The sequence below is a fragment of the Ammospiza nelsoni genome, chromosome 5 (genome assembly GCF_027579445.1).
Source record: "Ammospiza nelsoni isolate bAmmNel1 chromosome 5, bAmmNel1.pri, whole genome shotgun sequence".
Classification (NCBI taxonomy): Eukaryota; Metazoa; Chordata; class Aves; order Passeriformes; family Passerellidae; genus Ammospiza; species Ammospiza nelsoni.
This window is the reverse complement of record NC_080637.1, coordinates 48,426,206-48,447,046: the sequence shown is the minus strand read 5'-3', so window position 1 is coordinate 48,447,046 and position 20,841 is coordinate 48,426,206. Positions and strand designations below refer to the sequence as shown.

General features: G+C 45.0%; 2 protein-coding genes across 3 annotated transcripts; both read right to left on the bottom strand.

Annotated features, from left to right (window-relative positions):
• Positions 1-667: 667 nt before the first annotated feature.
• RRP7A (ribosomal RNA processing 7 homolog A) lies at positions 668-4,158 on the bottom strand. The gene is made up of 7 exons (XM_059472702.1): positions 4,017-4,158; positions 3,624-3,766; positions 3,304-3,429; positions 2,906-3,029; positions 2,200-2,297; positions 1,599-1,797; positions 668-1,150 (listed from the first exon to the last, which is right to left on the bottom strand). The coding sequence occupies exons 1-7, from the start codon at positions 4,066-4,068 to the stop codon at positions 1,065-1,067; spliced, it is 828 nt and encodes a 275-aa protein (XP_059328685.1). The 5' UTR covers positions 4,069-4,158; the 3' UTR covers positions 668-1,064.
• A 420-nt stretch (positions 4,159-4,578) lies between these two features.
• POLDIP3 (DNA polymerase delta interacting protein 3) lies at positions 4,579-20,804 on the bottom strand. Of its 2 annotated transcripts, none has more exons than XM_059472379.1 (9): positions 20,707-20,804; positions 17,115-17,502; positions 14,757-14,834; positions 12,804-12,899; positions 10,815-10,997; positions 9,887-9,964; positions 9,166-9,295; positions 7,914-7,980; positions 4,579-7,578 (listed from the first exon to the last, which is right to left on the bottom strand). In XM_059472379.1, exons 1-9 carry the CDS (start codon positions 20,763-20,765, stop codon positions 7,404-7,406), a joined length of 1,254 nt encoding a protein of 417 aa, XP_059328362.1. In that variant the 5' UTR covers positions 20,766-20,804; the 3' UTR covers positions 4,579-7,403. The 2 variants fall into 2 exon arrangements, with proteins under 2 accessions (XP_059328362.1, XP_059328363.1); XM_059472380.1 differs by lacking the exon at positions 20,707-20,804 and adding an exon at positions 20,003-20,195.
• Between the last annotated feature and the right edge of the window lie 37 nt (positions 20,805-20,841).

Genomic DNA, 20,841 nt, shown 5'->3' with positions numbered 1-20,841 from the left:
ATTTGCAGTTGGTTTTTTAGGAGAGGGTAAACACATTTTATCTCAGCTCTCTGGAATTTACCACCATTTCCACCTAACATTCATGGTAACATCTCTAGTGAGGCTGCAGATAGTAAAATAAATGTGTAAAAGCCTGGGACTGGGTGGGTTACTTTCATCACAGATCTCCCACTATTCCAGAGCTGCACAAATGCTATAGGAGCAGCACAAAACCACTGCCCCACACCTAAACATGCCTGGTGCCATCCTTACCTGCCTTCTGTGGGGCTGGGGACAGGTTAAGTGGAAACAGGCTGTGGAGAATCTCATTTTTCCTTCCAAACCTGCTGCTCAAAGTGGCATTTGTTCTTGCAACAGTGGTGGGTATTAGGAAATTCCCGTGGCCTAGACATGGCTGCAGAGCTCCATGCACAGCTGGATGACTGGGCACTGCCACACTTGGCCAGGGAGGGAATCACCCAGAGAAGGGGTAGGGCTCTCTACCAAACCACTGATCTTTCCTTGTGACAAGTCAGTTAGGTTTTTCCTAAAGTCACTTCCCTCCTCATTCCTTCAATAAAAAGTGCTAAGGAGCACCAGGTTACAAGCCAGGATTTTTACCACCACCCCAGCACACAGGAAGCTGTTTCCCACAGGAGACCAGAGGGGAGAGAGAAGCATTCCCATGTTCTGAAAACAGTAGCAACAGTTTATTTACAGTTCTTCAGCCATTCCCTGCCCCTGCAGAGGCTGTGCTAGATCAATCCCAGTTTTCACCAAGTTTTAGGAGGTGTAGTTTTGGGTGGCAGGGAGATGTAGGTTGTCACAGGATGTGCCTCAGCCCCTTGACCTGAGCACCCTGAGAAGTGGTGCCATGGGGCTGAATGACAGAAGAGCAGGTGGATACTGGTGCAAGTAAAGGGAACTCTCCTCCAGCAGCAGTTGCTGGGACCTCCCATTTCAGATCCAAAGGTAGAGGCAACCCAAAGCTGCCTTAATTCCTCAAAATCCTTTGACAAATGGAGTCAGTAGGCATCTCTCCTACTCTCTCCAGCACAGGCACCTGAAGAACAGCTCAGCACAACCTAGTACGGCCGAAACTTGCGCTGGGCTCGCATCAGTGCAATCCTCTGCTTGTCCTCCTCAAATTTCTTCCTCAACTGGGCAATGTCTAAAACACAGAAAGAGAAAGAACACGTCACACGAGAGCAGCAGATCTCCCTTTCCTAGGAGCTTCACTTCCACACACTGGAGGGGCAGCTCAGTCCCAGCCACTTCCCAGAGCAGATCCTTTTACACCTCAGCTGAGTGCCAAGCTGGGGCTCAGCTGTTCATCTCCAGTGGTGCTGCAGCTCCCTCTTGGGGAGGAATTGGCTAGTTTCCCCCTTCAATTGCTGCCTTTGTGCAGACCGAATAAGCACCTCTTGGAAAACCACACCCTCCCACAAAATATTCCAGCAGCCCTTGCTAGGACAGGTGGTGGCAAGGGGCCATTCAGATCCAGCCAGCCAGTTGCTTAGTGGCAGCTGGATGTCACCTGCCCTGAAGGCAGAAGGATGCTCTTCAGGCCGGTGTGAGACAAGGCCCAGGCAGGGGCAGGAGGAGACTTGCACACTCACGCTCTCTCTTGGTCTCGCGATGCTGCCAGGCATAGAAGTTGAGCAGTTCTTTGCGGGCCCTCTTCTGCTTCTCCCTCTCCAGCACGCGCAGGTTGGCAGCCTCTGTCCGGGGCAGGCCGGGCTTCCGGCCCTTCCGTGTCACCTTCACCCAGCCCTCCTCATCCGGGACACCCTCCTCCAGGGCTGCTTTGGCTTCTTCCTGCAACGACAGGAGGGTGAGGCAGCCCAGTGCAGATGCACAGCCTAATGCACAACTCCCCACAGCCCTCCCTTAAACACAGGCAAAGGTACAGCTCCTGCTTCCACACAAGATTTAAAGGAAGGCATGGGATCAGGGCTGCAGGCATTCAGCTCTCAGCTCATCGGCCACAAACCAATTTATTTGTGGGTATTTGTGGGTATCTGTTGTAAACCCTAGGGGAAGGGTCAGGTGTTGCAGACCAAGTCTGGGTCTGACTGCCCACCAGCAGTTAAAAAACCTCTGCCAAACAGAGAGATCCTCAGCCCTTTCCACTATGGCTGGAGCACTAAGAAATCTCTCTTCTTTCCCTCTGCACCAAGAAATCTGCTTAGCTGGGTTCCCTCCCTAGCCTGGCCTCACCTCTGCCACCTTTTTATCATAGTCTTGCATGTAGGCATCCACCTCAGCCTTCAGCTCCTTCGGATCCACGATGGCGGCCTCATAGCTGGCGATCCACTCTGAGACGGAGAGGGCACAAGACAGCAGCAGTTGCTGTTAGAAGCAGGTAGTGTGGTGCTTTTGGGGAGCTCTAGAGGGAACTCTAGCATGGGGGAAGGACATACTGTTCCCATTTGTGTTCACCTTCCCCCGGCCACGGCTCAAACAGACTTGGCTGTGAGCACAATCTATACGCCACGGGAAGAGTTTGCAACTTGCCCAGGCAGAAGTGGGCCAGCCTTAACCCTAAGGGGCACAAAATTCAGGGCTGTGCTGCTATCAAGCCATTACACGTGAAGTGCTGCCAACTTGACAGACATCTGGGGCCTGTTGTAGGAGGCTGGTCGCCATTTTGAGGACAAGATGCAGACAGTATCTCTGAATCTATGCAATAGGGACATGAAAAAATGTCAGGGAGAAAGGACCCTTCCAAGTGTCCCCACTCTCCCACAGGGTCACTGGACCAGACTTCAGAAAGATTACTACCCAGTGAATAATGAAAGAACACAAAACACTGAACATCCCCCAGCTTAGAACAAAATGGGACATGCAGGATAGAATTCAGCAAGCAATGAGTATAGTTCTTGCCCAGCATTAGCCCACAGAAAGATAGCCAGAGCTGACATACTGCTAATGCCGGTTTTCACAGGGTGGCTCTCTGTTGATATTAGCAAGGGACCTTCCTGTGATAGAGCCTTGGCTGCCTGGACAGCTGCTGGTTTCCTGAACACCACATATGCTACTTGAAATCCCTAAAAGAAAAAAAAACACCCAGGTGAGTCAGATTATGTAAGAGAAATTTGGAATGGAGCAAGGAACTGCAGTACAAATAACTTAAAATAAAAATCAAAACACAAGGGACAGTAGGATAGCAAAAAAAAGACAGTGTAAACTTAAGTAAGTAATTATGCACCCAATGCCCCCCCATATGGTTTCCTGTGCCTCGTGTTCTGAAGAGAACCATTCAGTACTTGCCATCTTTTCCCACTGAACCATCAGTATTCCTCTACCCCGCCCAAGCTTTACCTTTGGAGTTTTGTGGTCAAAGAATTTCGATGCCAGTTTATCTTTTTTCTCTCCTGGCCCTGGCTTGTCACAGATGTCCACAGACTGCACATGCCCGCAGCGGGAGAACAGCCTAGACAAAGAGTCCTTAAAAGGGAGAGGAAGAGAAAACACGCGGTCCAGTAAAGCAGGAGCGTGCAGGAGGCTCCTCGAACAGCCGGCACAGCTCTCCGGGCAGCTCTCCGGCCCCAGCCCGGCCCTCCGCCCGCAGCAGCCCCGAGGCACAGGCCGGCTCCCGGGCCCCCAAGCCCTGCCCTCAGCCCCCAGCCGCCCCCACTCACCGGGCCGCAGTACGGGGGCACGTTGAGAACGAAGAGGGTGCGGCGAGGCGGGTGCGCGGTGTCGGCCCCTTCCCGCACCTGGTGCTCCTTCACCAACAGGCAGTGGTGCGAGCGCTGCCGCTCCGCGAACTTCACCGCCAGAGCTGCGAGGGACGCACCACTCTGAGACGCCCCGGACCCCGTTCCCGCGCTGCCCCTCACCCGAGTACCCCGCCGGCCCCGCTCCCGGTGCCCCGCGCTGCCCCTCACCCGTGTATCCCCCCGGCCCCGCTCCCGGTGCCCCGCGCTGCCCCTCACCCGTGTATCCCCCCGGCCCCGCTCCCGGTGCCCCGCGCTGCCCCTCACCCGTATATCCCCCCGGCCCCGCTCCCGATGCTCCGCGCTGCCCCTCACCCGTGTATCCCGCCGGCACCGCTCCCGCCGCACGCCCCGTGGCGGCCGCCATCTTGTCTACGCGAGGCGGCGCGGGGGCCGCCGGGAGCTGTAGTTCCCGGGCGCGGCGCGGCCCTGCTAATGGCGGCGGCTGGAGTCGCCGCAGCCGCGGGGTTATGTTTTTGTAAAAAGAGTGTAAAACTCACGCACTGTCTGTAATCTGAGAAAGGCAAGTAAATCTTAAAGAGATGTAGAAACATTCAAAGGGAATTGTTTTTAAAGACTCTTGTTAATTAAAAAAACTCAAAAAAACCTTTGCAGACGAACTTGTAATGGAAGACAGAACCATTTTAAAAATACTGAAGCAAGGCTAATGTAGGAGGTGACAAAATATGACACGACATGGAGAACTGATCCAACCAAATATCAAGTTAATGATCATTATTGGAAGGTACATGCAAAAGCTATGAAAATATACCAAACTTGCACATTGTGGCATCACTTCAGAAGTCCTCACATTTTTTAAATAAAAAGAAACCCCAAATAAACAAAAGAAACACCATTACAAATTACCTACCACCTGTCCTGGCCAACCATTTAATTTAATGTCTAAATTAACGCACATTAATTCAGAGTGCAGGCAATTATTATTTCAAATGCAAGTTTACAATTTCTACCAGCCTAGAAGGGAAAAAACCCCCAAAACAACACAAAAATATAACCATGTTGCATGATGATAAATGTAGACAGAAGGTGGTAGGTTCAAAATCATGATTAGCATGACAATTGCAGGATGTCCAGGAGAAACTGGAGAGCCAAGGTGAATTACCTGAAAAGGACTGGGAATAACCAGATAAGAACTGGGAATAAAGTTACTCTTGTTTCAGTGCCCAGCAGAAGCAGCCATGCAATGGTGCACTAAAGAACTGACCAAGACCAGAACACCAATGTACACCAAGACATTGTGTTTGGACACCCACTTAATTCACTGATTTGTAAAAAATAAGAATATGGTGCCATAGATCACAGAGCTTTGGAACAGAGCAGACAGTACTTCTTTCAAGGAAGTATGTAAAGGCCATCATAAACCCTCAGATAACCTAAACACAAGGCAGAGTTTAACAGTAAGTTAAAATGCATCTTGCCACTTGGCTTTTCAGACACGCATCTATTAATCTAAAAAATCCTTGAGTCTCCCCATTCTTTCAGAAGAGGCAAGAAATGCCCTCCCAATACATGTTTCCCATTTACACAGCTGTCTAGCTGGTAATGAAAGCATCCCACTTCACCTAGAACGGGTACCTTGATCTCAGAGCTGTTTTTGCTATAAAACTACTTTTTAAATTACTAGGCTGTCAGTAACAAAGGCTACTTTTTTTTTTTCTGTAAAAAGAGAATTGGAATTACATGGACACAAATGGCTTCAATTTACTAGCAGGAGTCAGCTGCTAATTTTTATGATCCAGATTAAAAGGTGGATGAGTAACAGCTCTCTTACCCATAAGCTCCTCTTGCTGTTCATCACGTTATCAGTTTTGAGATTTCCACGTTCACTTAGAAAGAGCAATTGACTCAATACTGGAACACCACCACTTAGCTTTAGTTGCTTCACAGCATCTAAAAAGGCTTAGAATCCACTCTCTGTATAACAAACGTTTATTCAGAAACAGGTAATACATTATCTTCTCCAATCCCTAATGTTTCCTCCCCCTCCCTCCCCCCCCCTTTTTTTTTAATTAAAACACATGTATTTGGTGGGCAATCTAAAAAAGGAGAACAATAGCTGTCTTAGGTCCCCTCCCCTACAAACATCTGCTGCTCAGATGAAGCACCCCACCAATCATGGTGTTGCTGGCCTTCAAACAAAAGAGAGTACTCCAGAAAAACAAGTCCTGCCAAGTCCTTATTATTTCCATGGCTAAAAGGGACACAGTGAGATTAAGGAATGGTCTGCACAAACTAGATAGAAGAAATAGTTCATACAGAACAAGAAAGCAAAAGAAACATGGGGTTGTCCAAGAAACAGAATCTGGACTTACAGGAGCTACTCAGCAGAGCCGAACAGAATGGATTAGGTTAGTCTCTCAGCTAGTAGGATCAAGTTCAAACCCCAACCCAGTTCTGGAAGTTGCTCTCAGCTTTCCTCTCTTCCAATACAGTCTGAACAAACACAAACGAGTGGAGCTACTGGGACGTTCAACACCCAAGGCGCCAATGCAGTACAAACAATGGGAAGAAGTGGAAGTGCCACCTAGTGGCCCGTCACACACACTCGCTGGCCCACGCCACGTCCTCGCCGCCCTGCACGGGACTTGTCACTGCCCTCCGGTGTTCCTGACACAGCGCTGACTGCCCGCTGCTCCTAAACCTCTCCCTGAGGCCACACACTGCAGCCATCGTCCTCCAAATCCAGGCATGCCGGCAGCATAACCGCACAGCGGCCAAACAAGGCCCAAATAGCATCTCTCAAAGTTCTCAGACACACGACTTTGTGTGTGCTAGGATCTGAAAAGGGTCTCAGGTCCTTCCTTTCTATAGGAGACTGGCTGAGTTAGAAGGCAAGGAAGAAACTCATGTCTGTGCATCAGCAGGAGGAGGCAATATAATCTGATGGGAGTCAAACAACTGGGTTTCTTCTAGCTCTGAACACAACTGGTTCTTAATTTTTCAGTCCAGAAAGAGGAGAGCAACTGAGCCTGACCCTCCAGAGCAAATATATTCCTTGTACAAATGCCAGAACAACCCTCCAGCACTACCAGGGTTGAAACAGCCCTGCCCATAGCACAATGGCCAGTGCACCCGCGCACACGTCCCTCCTGCCTGATGTCTCTGCTGGCACACTGAGGGCAGCTCAGCTTCTCCTGCTCCTTCTCAAGTCCCAGCTGCTGAGCAGGAAAGTGTCCAACAGTCAGGAGGAATGGCTATGCCACCAAATGCACACAAGTCCTTTCTGGAGGGAGCCCAACCTGCCTTTGTACCCAGCGCAGCAACTTCAGAAACAACGTGGTGCTCTTGCCTGTGGACAATCAAGGGGATGCACCCTTTAGTTAAAGGTCAGTCAGAAGAAAACAGAAGGAGATCACCACTCCTTCCCTCAAAGTCTATGTGCACTTTTAATGGCCACTGGGGGCTTTGCAGTAAAGGATGGAGTTACATGGTATATGCTTGGTAATACATTACTGGCAGAAGGGGAAGGTTATTCTCTTGGGAAAAAAATCATGGAAGAAAACTCCAACTATGAAAACAGAAAGTACACACACAAGAGGAAACACTATTGTACAGTAAGGTAGCGATCATAGAAAACAAAAAATTTCAGGACAGGCAAATGCAAACAACATCTGCACTCCTGCACTTTCCTCATCCCCCAGCTTATATGAGTTTTCCAGTCCACTGCTTGCTCCCCCCCTCTCAGAGTTTAATTTTGAATTCTGTAGGCTGCACAGAGGCAGAGACCCCTGAGGATTTGAAGAGTGCCTTCAAGATAGTTTCAGGGTCCACTTCAGCTGGGGGATTTGAGGAGGCGCTTGCACTTGACCGGCGTGGTTCCCCTTCCTTCTTCACTGAAGGGGTATCACTCAGTCGGCTGGAGGATTAAAAAAAAAGAATTTAAAAGGCAGTATTTAACCACTCTTTATGAGAAATAAATTAACACTGTGTCTGCATTTACTGTTATCAGTGTTTCCCCCTTACCAATATCAAAGATAAAGGTTTTAAATATGCTTTTCTCACAAGAAAATATCCTCATCTCAGATTATTTTTGAGCCTCAAGGCTGAGAACACTATGTAGTCAAGCTACATTGCACTCCACTCAACATATTGTTACACAGAAGGAGAGAGAAAGAAAATCCAAGGGACAGCAATTCTCAAAATAGAACCTGCAAAAGCGTTTGGACCTTTTCCCCACTGAAGGACACTTACAGCAATATAGGCTGGTCTGAGGTGATGACATTCCCATTCATATGAAGATTGCATTTCATTGGTTGACCTATATAAAAACAAAACACAAAATTCATTCTATCAGAAGTGGGGTAAGGCAAGATCCTTGAAACATCACACAACAGTGCAAGCAACAGAGTTCAACATCCTGGGGAAACATGAGAAACAAACAGCTGATAATCTTTTGTTGCAGAATCAGAGCAACAGAAGAGAGAGCCACTGTAACACTCAGTACCATATGAAGGATCATACTAATTAACGAGTTACACAGTAGTATGAAGCCCTTAGCAGGGACACAAGTGGATCTCCCATTTTTAGCTGTCTGCTCCTCATCTGACATCTGTAACATGTCATTCATCTAAAGAAAGAAAAAGCACCTATTTCCAGCTAAAAATTAACAGTTCAACAATAATTTCAGTTTAACATGGTTAAAATATAAAACTGCATTATTCAAAGTTTATGGAGAATCTGATACTATTTTACAAGTCCAATTCAACATGTTTCTGAGTATACCCTGAAACTATTGCAAATACTAGTTTTACTTGTACTTTGCAAGCAGCTCTGTAAGCAGGTAAAGCCTTCCTAAGGACTTTCTGTCTAAGAGGTTTTATAGTGACTTCTGTGAGCCAGAGAGATGTTTGATAAGAGGATCCATGTTTACCCCTGAAAGAATTTTCTACCAAGGTCGTTGACATAGAAACCAAGAAAGAAAGATGGATAAATAAGAGAAACCTGCAACTGCCTATTCCAATAAGCACTTTGTCTCTTGTGATCAATGAGTAAAGTGTAAACTTATGAGTTTTGTAAGAATGTGTAAAAAGCATGGATGCTATAATAAAAAACAGTTTGAAGCCTTCTGAAAATGGAGTGTTGCTTTGAATTTGAATTGTCTCTGTCTCAACTGCGACAACCTTCCAGCTCTTAGTACCAAATTAGAAACACAAGAATTACATCTGAAAGTTAGAGCAGGAGACTCATCAGGATCCTGCCTCCAGCTCTCAACCTTCTTTTTCTAGGGAAATGTGGGTGGGGTTTTTAATTGCATTTAAATAAACTGTGCATATATTCAGCTAGTTACACAGCAGTAATTGTCTTATCTAGCTCTTGAACTGATTTTCTGGCATTTCTCTCTTGCTAGCATATTCACATCTAAGATACTTTTAAACCTTCCACTCAGGTGGAAAAGCCATTCTTGATTTATTTATCCTACATGCAACTCTGGCATCAAACTTACCATCTAAACACCTGTTGTTGTATTTCTTATATGCTGTGATAGCATCTTCTTTCTTCACAAATACTACCTCAGCCACACCAGGGTGCACCAGCCGGGCTCGCTTCAGGGCACCACACACACAGAATAACTCCTGAGGGCAGAGAGTCAGTCACAACCACGGTCACATCAAAGGCACTGCATGAGAAGGGTTTACTTGCTTCATCACACCACCCATCCTGCTTATTAAATACCTGACAGGATCTGGACACTTGTCTTACTGTGTTTGTTATGGTATAACTACTTGGCACTAGGAATAGAGAGCACACAAGCAGGGAAGTTTAAGGCCAGTACCTGGTAATGTTTTTCATGCACAAAGACCAGATTCATTCTCAGCCCAGTGAGAATGGAAGCCCCCAGATAATTTGGATAGGGACATAAGTTTGGGTAGAAGAATAATTTGGTGTGAACTCTTCTTCTAAGTGATGTCAGGTACCTCAAAATACTCTGTGGGATTTTGTCCCATGTTCTTAAGCACACACTTTTTAAAAAAAGTGTAAACAAACTTTTTGTAAACAAAAAGTGTCCCCAAACAATCAGGAACCCTCAAAGTTTTTGCACGGACAGCAAACCCACATCACACCCCTCTTCACTGCATTCACCATAGATCAGTGATTTATCAAGAGAGGCAGGACACAGAAAGGAAGTGTCACTCATGCACAGTCTGGCAGCAAGCAACACTCACAACAATATCTTCCTCTGTGACTCGAGGATGCAGATTATTTACGGTCATCTTTGTGCCTTCCAAAGGACTGAACGCCAGCTGCCAACACAAACAAATGCATCACAGAAATATGGCACAAAATACAGCACAGCAGAGAAAGCAATAAAAAGTCTCTAAGGATATGTCTGGGAATGCCTGTACACACACACAAAGGAGAAAGCTAAAGCTAGTAATGGGAAATATCAATGTTTACTAAAGCCCAGCTCATCTGACAGCAAAAAGGAACTTCTTTTCCATGCTAGTTTTTCTCTGAAGTAACTTTTCACTCTTATTCTCAAGAATAACATTAACTTAATCCACAGTATACACAGTACTCTGGTCATGCCCACTTTTAATAGCCTGTCTCTGTTGTACTCTACACCAGCCAGCAAACCCCAATACACAGCTCCAGCCTCTCATGAGCATGCTGAACTCAGCACACCGACGAACACCTGGTGGGTTACTTGTACCCAACATCAGGCAGTTTGGCAAAGCAATTCCAGGCAGGCCGTCTACAAACTGCCTGGGAGGTCTCATGTCTAGATGAAAACGTGTACATTTGCAATAACTCTTTTTTCTCCTTGCTAGCTGGAGCGGACATGTAACATACAATGTATCAAACAGTGTTAAAACACTACTCCTAAGGACACGAAAGCCACCAAGGAGTGTCCAAACAACAACTGCCACCTCCCTATAATATGGATTCTTCCAGGATCATGTGCAGGGAAAGGATGTTTACACAGGTTTCAAATTCTTGGGACACGAACTGCAGTTATCAGAACAACCTCGATGACATCCCAGAACTAATGATGAAAGGCAGGCACAAATGAGCTGCTCACATGTCCAATGAACAAGATTCAGATGTTTCAGAGACTTCCATAAAGAGCATTTTGCCCTTCCCTGAGCTCACCTCAACAGGTGCTGGCTCTTTTGGAGGCACTTCCTTTGTCACTAAGGTCCGGGACATGTTTGCCAAGGCCTTTGTCCGCATAGGAGGGGCAGTTGCAGGTGGAGCTGTGTATGTGTCGTTCTGGACCACTTTAGTCAGGGGAACAGTCTTGGACAGAGAGAATTTATTGCTGCTCAGACCAGTCTACAGGAAGAAAAAAATAAAGTATCTCAGAGCTACAGCCTACAAAAGCCATCACTTTTCTTCAAGCACCACCACCACAGTATTACTAGCATGCACTGCATGTCCTTCCCAGTGTCAAAACCACTACACAGTGCTGGAGACTTTCAAAAGGCTCAGAGAAAAAAATCAGTACAGGTTTCTGGGCATAAACATTAAAAGGTATGCTTATCCAGAAAGAGCACTTCCCTCATAAGCACTTTTTGGTTTCATACTTTTCATAAACAAACTTTAACAATATGATCTGAATTTGAAAAGCTCCTTTCATCTGCAGACTTTCAAGTACTTTTATAAAGAGTTCACAAAAATTGCTCATTAACAGTAAGACTGAGAATCCACAGAACAAAAAGCAGTAATTCCTCAGAATCACCAAGGCAGGGCACACAAACACATGGAGCTTAGGCTGAAAGTTTAAAGCCAGACTAAAACTTGTGCTTGGAAGCTGCTGTGAACACTGGAAAGAACAAATTTACTCCTGCAAAAGAAAAAACAACTCAAAAAAACCTTAATAAGATTATTTGAGAATTACAAATAGCCAGAAGTTCTATTCTGAATACCCACACAAGAAAATAAATTCCTGGGGTAATCACTGTACTACAGTGCCTGCATGATGGTAAAACCACATGAATTTGCTTTTCCAAGACCAGAGAATAACTTAGCCCAAACCTGTGCCCAACTCCCATGTCTGAAGCAGGATTAACTTCAAGCACACATTAAGGCTGGCAAGGGCCTTATCCAGCTAAGCACTGAATATTCAAGAATGATGACTGCACAACCTCTCTTGGTCCCTGTGCCAGATGCTGATCAATACTGTGAGAATTTCACCAACTAGAATTTCTTTTGCTGCAGCACATTTATTGGTTTGTCTTCTCCGTGGTCACTCCTGAAAAGAACCTGGGTTTTGACTTTTCCAGGCAGTGAGAGTGGACTCACTCTCACTGTAGATCTCACTATAGCCTTCTCAGCCTTGAGACACTGCTCTCTCACACTCTCCTCATGCATAATATGGTGCAGCTCTCTGACCACCCTGTTAACTGGTTCCAGCCAAGTCTTTCTTGTACTGCAGAGCCCCAAGATAAGCACAGAATTCTGGATGCAGTCTTAAAATGTCAAACAGGAATAATTATCTTCCTTGATTAATTATCTAAAGTTGGCCTTTGTTTCTGGAAGGATGCACTACTCACTCACCCTTAGCAGATCACACAGTAGGACCCCTAGGCTCCTTCCTACAGAGCTGCTGCTGCTTTCTAGCCAGTCAGTTCTCAGTTTAAGCAGCAGAGGGCCATTCCATGCCAAAAGCAGGACCTTACATTTGTCTGTACAGAAATTCCATCTTCTCCAGAGCAACAGTCCCCCCAACAAGATGCCTACTATGGTTTTTGCACGGCAAGAGATTTCCTGCTTTGATGCCCAGTCTCCAGCAGCAGAAACTTCCCTTGCTGGTTTACTCAAACAGTAACAAAACAAGTTCGATGCACTTCCTCAGCAAGAAAGAGCCAGGATACAACAACCTGCCAGCAGGGCAGAAAGCACACATTCTAGCTGCTGAGAACCCATAAAACCAGTTACCCTAAGAGAACTCTGTTCCAAGAATAACAGTAGAAGCATTGGCACAAAGGAAGGGTAGGCTGAAGAGCAAATATTTGAGGAGAAAACTTCATTTACAGACTGTACAAGAACTGTCTGATAGGTAAGTCCTGTAAAGACACAGCCTCTGTGTCCATGCAATGTGAGCATGGCATGGTGGAGGCTGCTCAGATGACCCCTTACCGAGTTGTGCAGGAAACTGTTTGTGGTGGTGATTTTCATCTGTTTGCTAGGAAGGGGAGAGACACTTTCCTCATCATCTTCTGTGTCATACAGACCCTGAAGTGAAGAAGGCAATAGTTTACATGCAGGCAGACTTCACTGAGACATTTCAAATATAGGGAGTTCTCTCCTGCCTTCAACCATCTTCAGCTAATGAACATTTACACTGCATTTTAGTTTCAGGTATACAAGTCCATTTCAAAACATCAGCATAAAAACTATTGGACTCTCTTTCCAAAAACATCACAGTAAAACTGTTTCCCTAGATATACTGAAATCACATCCAGATCCCTCTTCTCCTGGACCTCATTAGGACTGTTGAAGCTACATTATTGGAACAGAGCCTCAGTGTCTTACATTTTAGCATCCTCCTACCTTTACAGTTGACACCTGTGCATGTGATTTTTAAATTAGTTTGGGGGTGTGAGGTGGGGTTTCTTTTTGTTTGTTTTGGGTTTTTCATTGTTGTTTTTTTTTAACTAAACAAGTGCCTGCTGAATACATCTAAACAGAACATTCCTTTTGAATAGCCTGCTTTCCTTAGCACAGGACATATCCATCTGGCCCTAGAAAACACTGCACTAAGAGCTTTACTGAATGAATAATTCATTTTCCAGTTCAGCTTAACACTCATAGCCTTGCCTTAAAATACTGAGGTGAGCTCCTACACAAGCATTTTTTTCGTTGACTCTAAATAACTTTAAGAAAAAGTCTAGACACAAATAGCAGTACCCAAAACATAAGAAATCACAACTGCAAACAGCTTCCCATTAATTCACTAAAAAGCTAAAGAAAACTGGAGGGATTAGCAATGAGAGCTTGCAAAATCAGTGGGTTGTCCATAGTCAGCAAGATTTTGGTTTACAAACAAGGAAGTTGTTCTAGTGACAGAAATGCTATGAAGGAAAAAAACCTGAAAATGGCCAGAGAACAGAGGAGAATTGTGCAGAAAATAAAAGAGCTGGGAAAAACACTAGGGAGCAGGACAATGGACTTGAGCTTCAGACAAAATGAAATGGATTCCACGTTTCCAGTGATAAGGTCACAATAATGAAGACACTTCCTCAAACAACAGCATCTGGGATAGGTGATGGTAGCAGGCCAGCATAAAGGTAGCAAACAGCTAAAATTAGGATAATCATGGCAAAAAAGTCACCTGACAGGATATTGTGAATGTCAGTTTTCCAGTATTTCATGCAATACTTTGTGTATACACACACAATAACATAAGTAATAAAAATATCCAATTCCTCTCTATAAGCACCCAAGGTAATAAGGTGGCTGAATGGCTGGGGGCTGTGACAAAATCCATTAAAACTGATCCCAGAAAGACAATACTCTAAGGTCTTTCTCACAGTCTGCTTGATAAGGGCTATGGGAACTCTGGAAGTACATCAGAATACATGGTATAGGTATAGGTAACATCACTCCCTATCAGGACTGCAGCAGTGGCCCAGCTTTCACAGGAAGGTTATACCCTCTCCCACCTCACTGCAGCACATCTGACCATGTGCAGTCACATCCTCTCTCTGAAGAGGCTGGCAGCACGGTGAATCAAAACAGCCAACAACTTGATCTAATGTGATGTCATAAGAAATTTATACAAAAATATCAGAGCTAGAGGTCAGCCTCTAGGGAAAAAATACACCATTGGCATAGAGGTAAAACTGGGAATATCTACTTCTCATTCCTGTATCTCATTCAAATACACTAGGAATCAAGATAAATTATACTAAATGAAAACCTCAATTACCATAAAACTATTTTAACCACACAAGACACGAAAGCTAAGCTGATGGAGAACTTTCCAATGTTCCTCTCTCCTACTTAAGAGTTTTCTTTGCACCTGCCATTGTTTATGGACACATTTTCTTCCCTGTTAAAGTTAACAAAGAGTACAGAGCAGGTACACACCTGTTTATGAGTATGGTTGTTCACCACATTGATCCTCATTCCTGCTGGATGAGAGTGTCCAGGAACTGGAGCCTTCTGCTACAGTTAGAGATAAAGAACCAAAGCATTAAGCACTACAGTCCACCAGGTTCAGAAGATCAAAGCTTTAGTTGAGTAACCTGAGATCACTTATATAAAACTTACCTTCCCTGCTTTAAAATATATTACCACAATATGCTCCTGGGTAACACCTGTATTTCCTGTGATATGTTCAATATGAGATAGCTTCACTTAAAATCTAAGACCACATGAAGAAATGGATTCAAATTAGTTAGGGTTTAGTCCAAGATTACTGGGAAGGGAAGTTAACTTCAGTCCTGTCAGGACTACTAGATCTACATTTCTGCCAATACAAAACCATGAATGGGCTAAGTCAGAAAGTAGCTGTGTCTTCTTTCATGCTACAGGTAACTAAACATGCATATCTCCATCAAGCAAAAGGAGAAGTATTCACTGTCCCTTAGCACTAAAGCTGGAATAAGCTGTAGTGGAATAAAATGCTGCACAGGGTAGTGTGCAGCCCATTAGACCATGAAACAGGGAAATCACAACAGAAGGAGGTAGGGAATGTAGCTGTACTAATCAATAACTGAAATCATGCCACAAAACCCATAAAAATGCTCTTCTGTTTTACTGAAAAAGCTGGAATCTGTCCATTAAAGAATATATATTCTCACCAAAATAGTCCACACAGGTAATAAAATCTTCAGATTTGCATTTTCTCTAGACTGCAATTTATACCATAGCACTCATGTTTCAATCTGCTAATCAAAGAAACAAGGATACCCATCCTACAGAAACACCAGCAGACCTACTGTAATTTTTTGGTTTCAAAGATTTTTCCTTGCTTCATGATAAACAAGACCTCAGGACAGGACATTTAGAGCTGTATGCTGTACCTGGAATCAAGACAGACTAGTTTGATTCCACTCCCACGTTTGGGAAGATAGGAGGGTCAGGGGCAATTTGGAATTTCAGTACAAAAAAACTTTTAGAGAATTGCTTATGTGCAAGGTTCTGTCTACAGTCTGAATCACCATGATACCCTATGTATAAATATATATGTTCCCTTGCACTCTGTTATCTAGCAAACAGAAAATAGTATTGGTCAAAACAAGTCAAACAAAACCACCAGGTCAGTACTGCACCAAGTCTCTGGAAACTACTTTAACTCCTAGAAACTTTGTAGAAGATGTTCAATTCCTCATGGCTGATGCTGGTGATATGGCTCAGAAGAACAGCAAGAGTACTGATCACCTTCCTAATTAACAACTGCTGAACAGACTGCTCTACTGCTCTGCCATCAGCCCTTTTTACTGCTTCAAGAGCCCTTTCTCCTCCTTACATCAGCCTGGCAGGAAACGGGAAAATTCCTAGGCCCATCTGCAGAAGAAACATGTTTGACATTTCTTTTCAGCTAAACCCACAGCTGAACAGAAAGCAGACTCATCTAGGCTTTCAAAGTGGTGACAACAGATTCCTGGGTATGAGTGAGCACACTGCTGATTTTTGGGAGATTGAAAATGAAAGAGGTAGACTAGGAACTTCAGTTCCATGCTTGTAGAGGTAAGGAGCAAAACCACTCAAACAACAATCCCAACAGTCTGGAAATTTCTCTTCTGACTCTACACATTGTATCTAACAGACACAGCTCAAGAGCAGGAGTTTCTCAGAGAAGCTGGCTAAGAATCAAGTTGCTACGCACACAGCAAAGTCAAATCAGAAAACTGGCCCAGGAAATCAGCAGGTCAGGGTGATCAACTGATTATAATACAATTGAAATAAATCTTGAGCCTCAGCAGGAATGCTTCATGTGATCAGGCAAACCCCTGGAAACCAGACAAGTATAAAAAGAGAAAATTGTAGAATGGCTCATTGAATTTTAAATTTCCTTAGATACAAACACAGCTGCATATTCTAAACTGCTATTCCACCCCTAGGATAAACCAGTTATCTATACAGGACAATCCACCACATCAGACTTGCAAAGAGGGGCAGTATAAGAATGACAAAAAATCTGCATCATTTTGTTTGCATTCAGGCAGGAAAGAGACTACTTAACCATTCTTAATGCTGACAGGAGCTCTGCCTTAGTCTTTTTGGGCCCAAAATGAAAATGAAAATTTAAATGAGAGGTGTGATTCTACAAAAAGTCCCAAGCAGCTGCAAGGACACACAAAAGGATCAGAATCCCACCCCACGGGCTGGAATGAACTGTACTTGCTTCTATTGTAACCATATGAACATACTGAAGTATTATCAGGTCTACTGCACTGCTGTGGAGTAACTGAGGGGCTCAGAGGTGACTCATTCACCTACTTGAATAGTTTTGGTGATTTTCACAGCTGGATTTACTGTCCCCATAGCTGGGCTGATAGCAGCTGGAGTGCTCCTTTTTAAGCTGATCTTCTCTCTGGCATCCACCACTTTGGTCACCTTTTCAGCAGCCACACTTTGCTGCTTGCGGGAATTCAACATCTCGCGAGCATCCTGCACCTTCCCTTTGATTTTGAAGCGAGCGTCCTTTTGAAGCAGTTTTTCTCGGGCATCCTTCACCCCCAGTTTGTGCCTGGCATCAGTGAGTCCTATCTTCTGTCGGGCATCAAAAGTCTGCTGGAAGCTCACAGCTGGTGATGATCTATTCAGAAGATTTTGCTGGATCCCAATGCGAGATCTTACACCTCCAAACACTGGCCTTGTGTTAAGTCTGAGGGGGGAAAAAAGACAGAAAAAAAAAGTAAGTTTCAGGCATTATGTGTCAATACAGTGTCAATAAAAGTATTTGTGTTGCTGCAAACAAAAGTTCATTATTACTGCACAAAAATCCACTCCAGTTGGACATCCAAATACAACAGTAGAACTCCTAAGCTCTTTTATGCTGGATTTTTTTTTTCTACATAATCAGCTAAGGAATTTCTTTCCAAAATCCACCCTTCAGCTCACATTTACAAACTAAAGGGTCTGACTTCAGCTGTGCTAAGTACATACTACATTTACACAAAATTCAACAACTCAGGTACTTTGGGGCAACCTTTGAAGACAAAGAGGAACAAGATCAGACTTTTCAGCTTTAGGAGTGAAGAGGTCTGCTAAAGCATCTTCCCTAATTCACTAATACATCCTGATATGAAGGAAACATGCAACCACACATGAATTCAAGAATTCTGGGCAGCAAGTTGAGATCTGTGGGAGGACAGCAACTCAAATTTTAGTATGTACAAGCGCCAGTAACAATCTTAGTTCAAAGCCACCAGTTTCAAGGTTGATTAGCTTCCAGCAAGAATAGTCGTTAGTCAATTACTTTTTAACATGACTGCCTCTTCTTTAATCTAATAAAAGAACTACTGCACTTGATGGCCTGTACTTTTTAAGCATATCATTATTACAATACTGAGCACAGAAAGACAACAGCCCACAAAAACGACAGCATTTGTACTTGTAGACAAGTATTCCTAAAAAGCAGCACAATACAGGGTGAAAGCTAGAACTACCTTCTTGTTACAGGTCTGATACACTTTTTCAAAACCTGCCCAAAGAACAAAAAAAAATTTACTAATTTCTTAATGGGAGTTCCTCTGATGACTATTTTTAAAGTTTTTTCTTTTTCACTGGGTTTCTTCATATTAAAAAAAAGAGAGAGAAAAAATATTCTTGCTGTTGACTTTTTAAAAGTCAAAATATAGGGCTACAAAGTTCGCTTTCAGAAATGTGTTGTCCAGTATTACAAAGTCTAAAAGCAGATACCTGGAATTTGTTGTAATAATCAAAAGGTTAGTATCACAAAACCAAATTATGATGCTATTTCAATTCTTCACGCACCCTTATATCAGTATTTCCTGATCTAACTCCACAATCTTCACATTATTTACAGCCGTGTGCTTTCAATGGAGAGATCTTTACAAAAAACCCCAACCAGCTGACAGATTAAAGACTTAACCTCTGCTTCTGCCTCTTTCATTCTTGTGTCTAAATGTCTGGAAAGCTGGGACTGGAGTCCCATTTTATTACCGAAGAGTCCTATGGCTGCTCTCTTCTACAGGCAAAGCAAACTAGCTAGAAGAAACAGGAGGATTATTAAGACCATCTATGAAAATAAACTCGGAACACAGGAACCTAACAATACCATAAAGCAACAGAGCCAGAGCAAGACTTTCCTTGCAATTTTAAGAAACGTTTATTTAGCCATGTTGGAAGCACTCAGCTGGAGCGCTGCAAAGGGCTGGATGAGTGGTTCATGAGGCCAAAGTAAAACCAGAAATGTATGTGACAACATTTAAACTAGAATTAGTTAATTGATAACAAAACTCAACAAAATAAGTTAAGAAACTGAAGATTACACCATTTCTTTACCCTAATAAGCAACTCTCTCTCTCAAATAATTTCTTACTCTACAAGAGCATTAACTGCTTAGCTATTTGTGCCACAGCACCTGAAATAAAAGCAGATCTCAAACATCGAACTCACTTTCCAGGAGTCCAAGCTCTGGCTTGAATATGTTATGGACCAGCATATTTTATTAGTGAATTTTTTTCTTTTATTTCATCTAGACTACTGAATAGCATGGATATAATGACTTAACTTTATTCAGTTTATCCAGACTTCACAAAGCCAAGTTTGCTACTTGAGGAATTTAAAAAAGTGAGCTAAACACAACATACAAGAAGAGTGTGGGGCACAATTCTTACAGTGCTGCAGAGGGATTATTGCTCAGCAAAAAAAAAAAAAAAAAGTAGGAAGAATTCCTGGAAGAAATGAGAGTTAAGGAGGGATTTGAAAAGGGATAAAGGAGGTACTTGGGGCATAGTAAGCAGACTAAGACTCTTCCAAATATGCAGGATAACATGAATGAAAGTGCAAAGCCAAGGCTTTGTCTAGACTAGGATTTAAATATGTTTGAATGTTTTGGTAGTATATGTTAGCAGATAACTTTCAGAATATTACTCTAGACATGTAAGTGTATACACATTCAGAGTCAAAAACGAAGACTAATGAATTAAAAAAAAAAACCGAAGGGAAAAAATCCAACAAAACAAGAGTACACTGAGCTAACAGTGACGGGGGACAAGTTCTTCAGAAGCATTAAGAGACTACGGCAAAAGGGAAAACGAAAAGCTACCGAAGGAGAACCCAGGTAAGAACTGCCAACTGTGGAAGCAAATGGCCCAGCCTAGACTGGAGACATCTGCCATGCAAAGAAATACCCTGACCTTGCAGCTCCGATCTGCAACATGCTCCACGTCCTCTCAGCCACTGCAGGCAATCGCTCGGAGCCCCACTGACTACGCTGGAGGGACGGCACCTTCCGAGAGCCGGGCAGCGCTGCGCCCCATGCCCGGCAGCCTCCCCCGCGCGGGCGCCCGGCGGCCCCGGTCGGTTACGGCTCCCCGAGCACCAGCAGCCCTGCCACGGCTCTCCCACAATGCCCCGAGCCGCGCCCGGCAGCGCGGGGGCACCGGGCACCGCCTGGGTAACACCTGCGGCCCGCTACCGGCGGGGCTCGGGGCGCCCACCCCGCTACAGGGAGCAGCGCTGGGTTAATCGGCGGGGACAAGCAGGAGGGGTCGGAAGGTTCAGCGAGACAAGGGACGGCGCCAGGAGTCCCAAAAGGACCGAGAGGGGATGGGCCGCTGAGCGCTCCTGCCCCACCGGGGCAGCGCCAGGCACAGGGGCCGAGATGGGGGCCCGACCCCCGCCCCGGCCCTGAGTGACGGCCGCCGCCGCCAATCGCACGGCAGCGCGGTCCCGCAGGCCCGCGGCTCAGCCAATGGGAACGCGAGGGCGGGAGCAGGGCCGGGCCGCGCCGAGACAGCTGCGGCCCGCAGCCCCCGGAGCGGAGGCACCCGAAAAGACCCTCGAAGAGCGGCCGGGGGCCGCCGACCCGAGGCGCTGCGTCGCTGTCCCAACCGCTCACCTCCCCTTCACCGTCACACCGCGTTTCCGTATGAGCTCGTCCAGAGACAGGTCCGCCATCTTGTCGCGGCCCCAACGATGAGACGCAGCGAGCGAGTCCCGGAGGTGACACCTCACGACTTCCGCTCCTCGCCCC

Coding starts and splice junctions, on each gene's coding strand:
- POLDIP3 (XM_059472379.1), bottom strand. CDS start 20,765: ATGGCGGACCTGTCTCTGGACGAGCTCATACGGAAACGCGGTGTGACG. Junction 10,998..12,803: donor ACAGTTTCCTGCACAACTCG/GTAAGGGGTCAT, acceptor TTCTTCCTGTAG/ACTGGTCTGAGCAGCAATAA. Junction 7,579..7,913: donor TCAGACCAGCCTATATTGCT/GTAAGTGTCCTT, acceptor TTAATCCTCCAG/CCGACTGAGTGATACCCCTT.
- RRP7A (XM_059472702.1), bottom strand. CDS start 4,068: ATGGCGGCCGCCACGGGGCGTGCGGCGGGAGCGGTGCCGGCGGGATAC. Junction 3,767..4,016: donor GGTGCCGGCGGGATACACGG/GTGAGGGGCAGC, acceptor CGTCCCTCGCAG/CTCTGGCGGTGAAGTTCGCG. Junction 1,798..2,199: donor ATGATAAAAAGGTGGCAGAG/GTGAGGCCAGGC, acceptor CTGTCGTTGCAG/GAAGAAGCCAAAGCAGCCCT.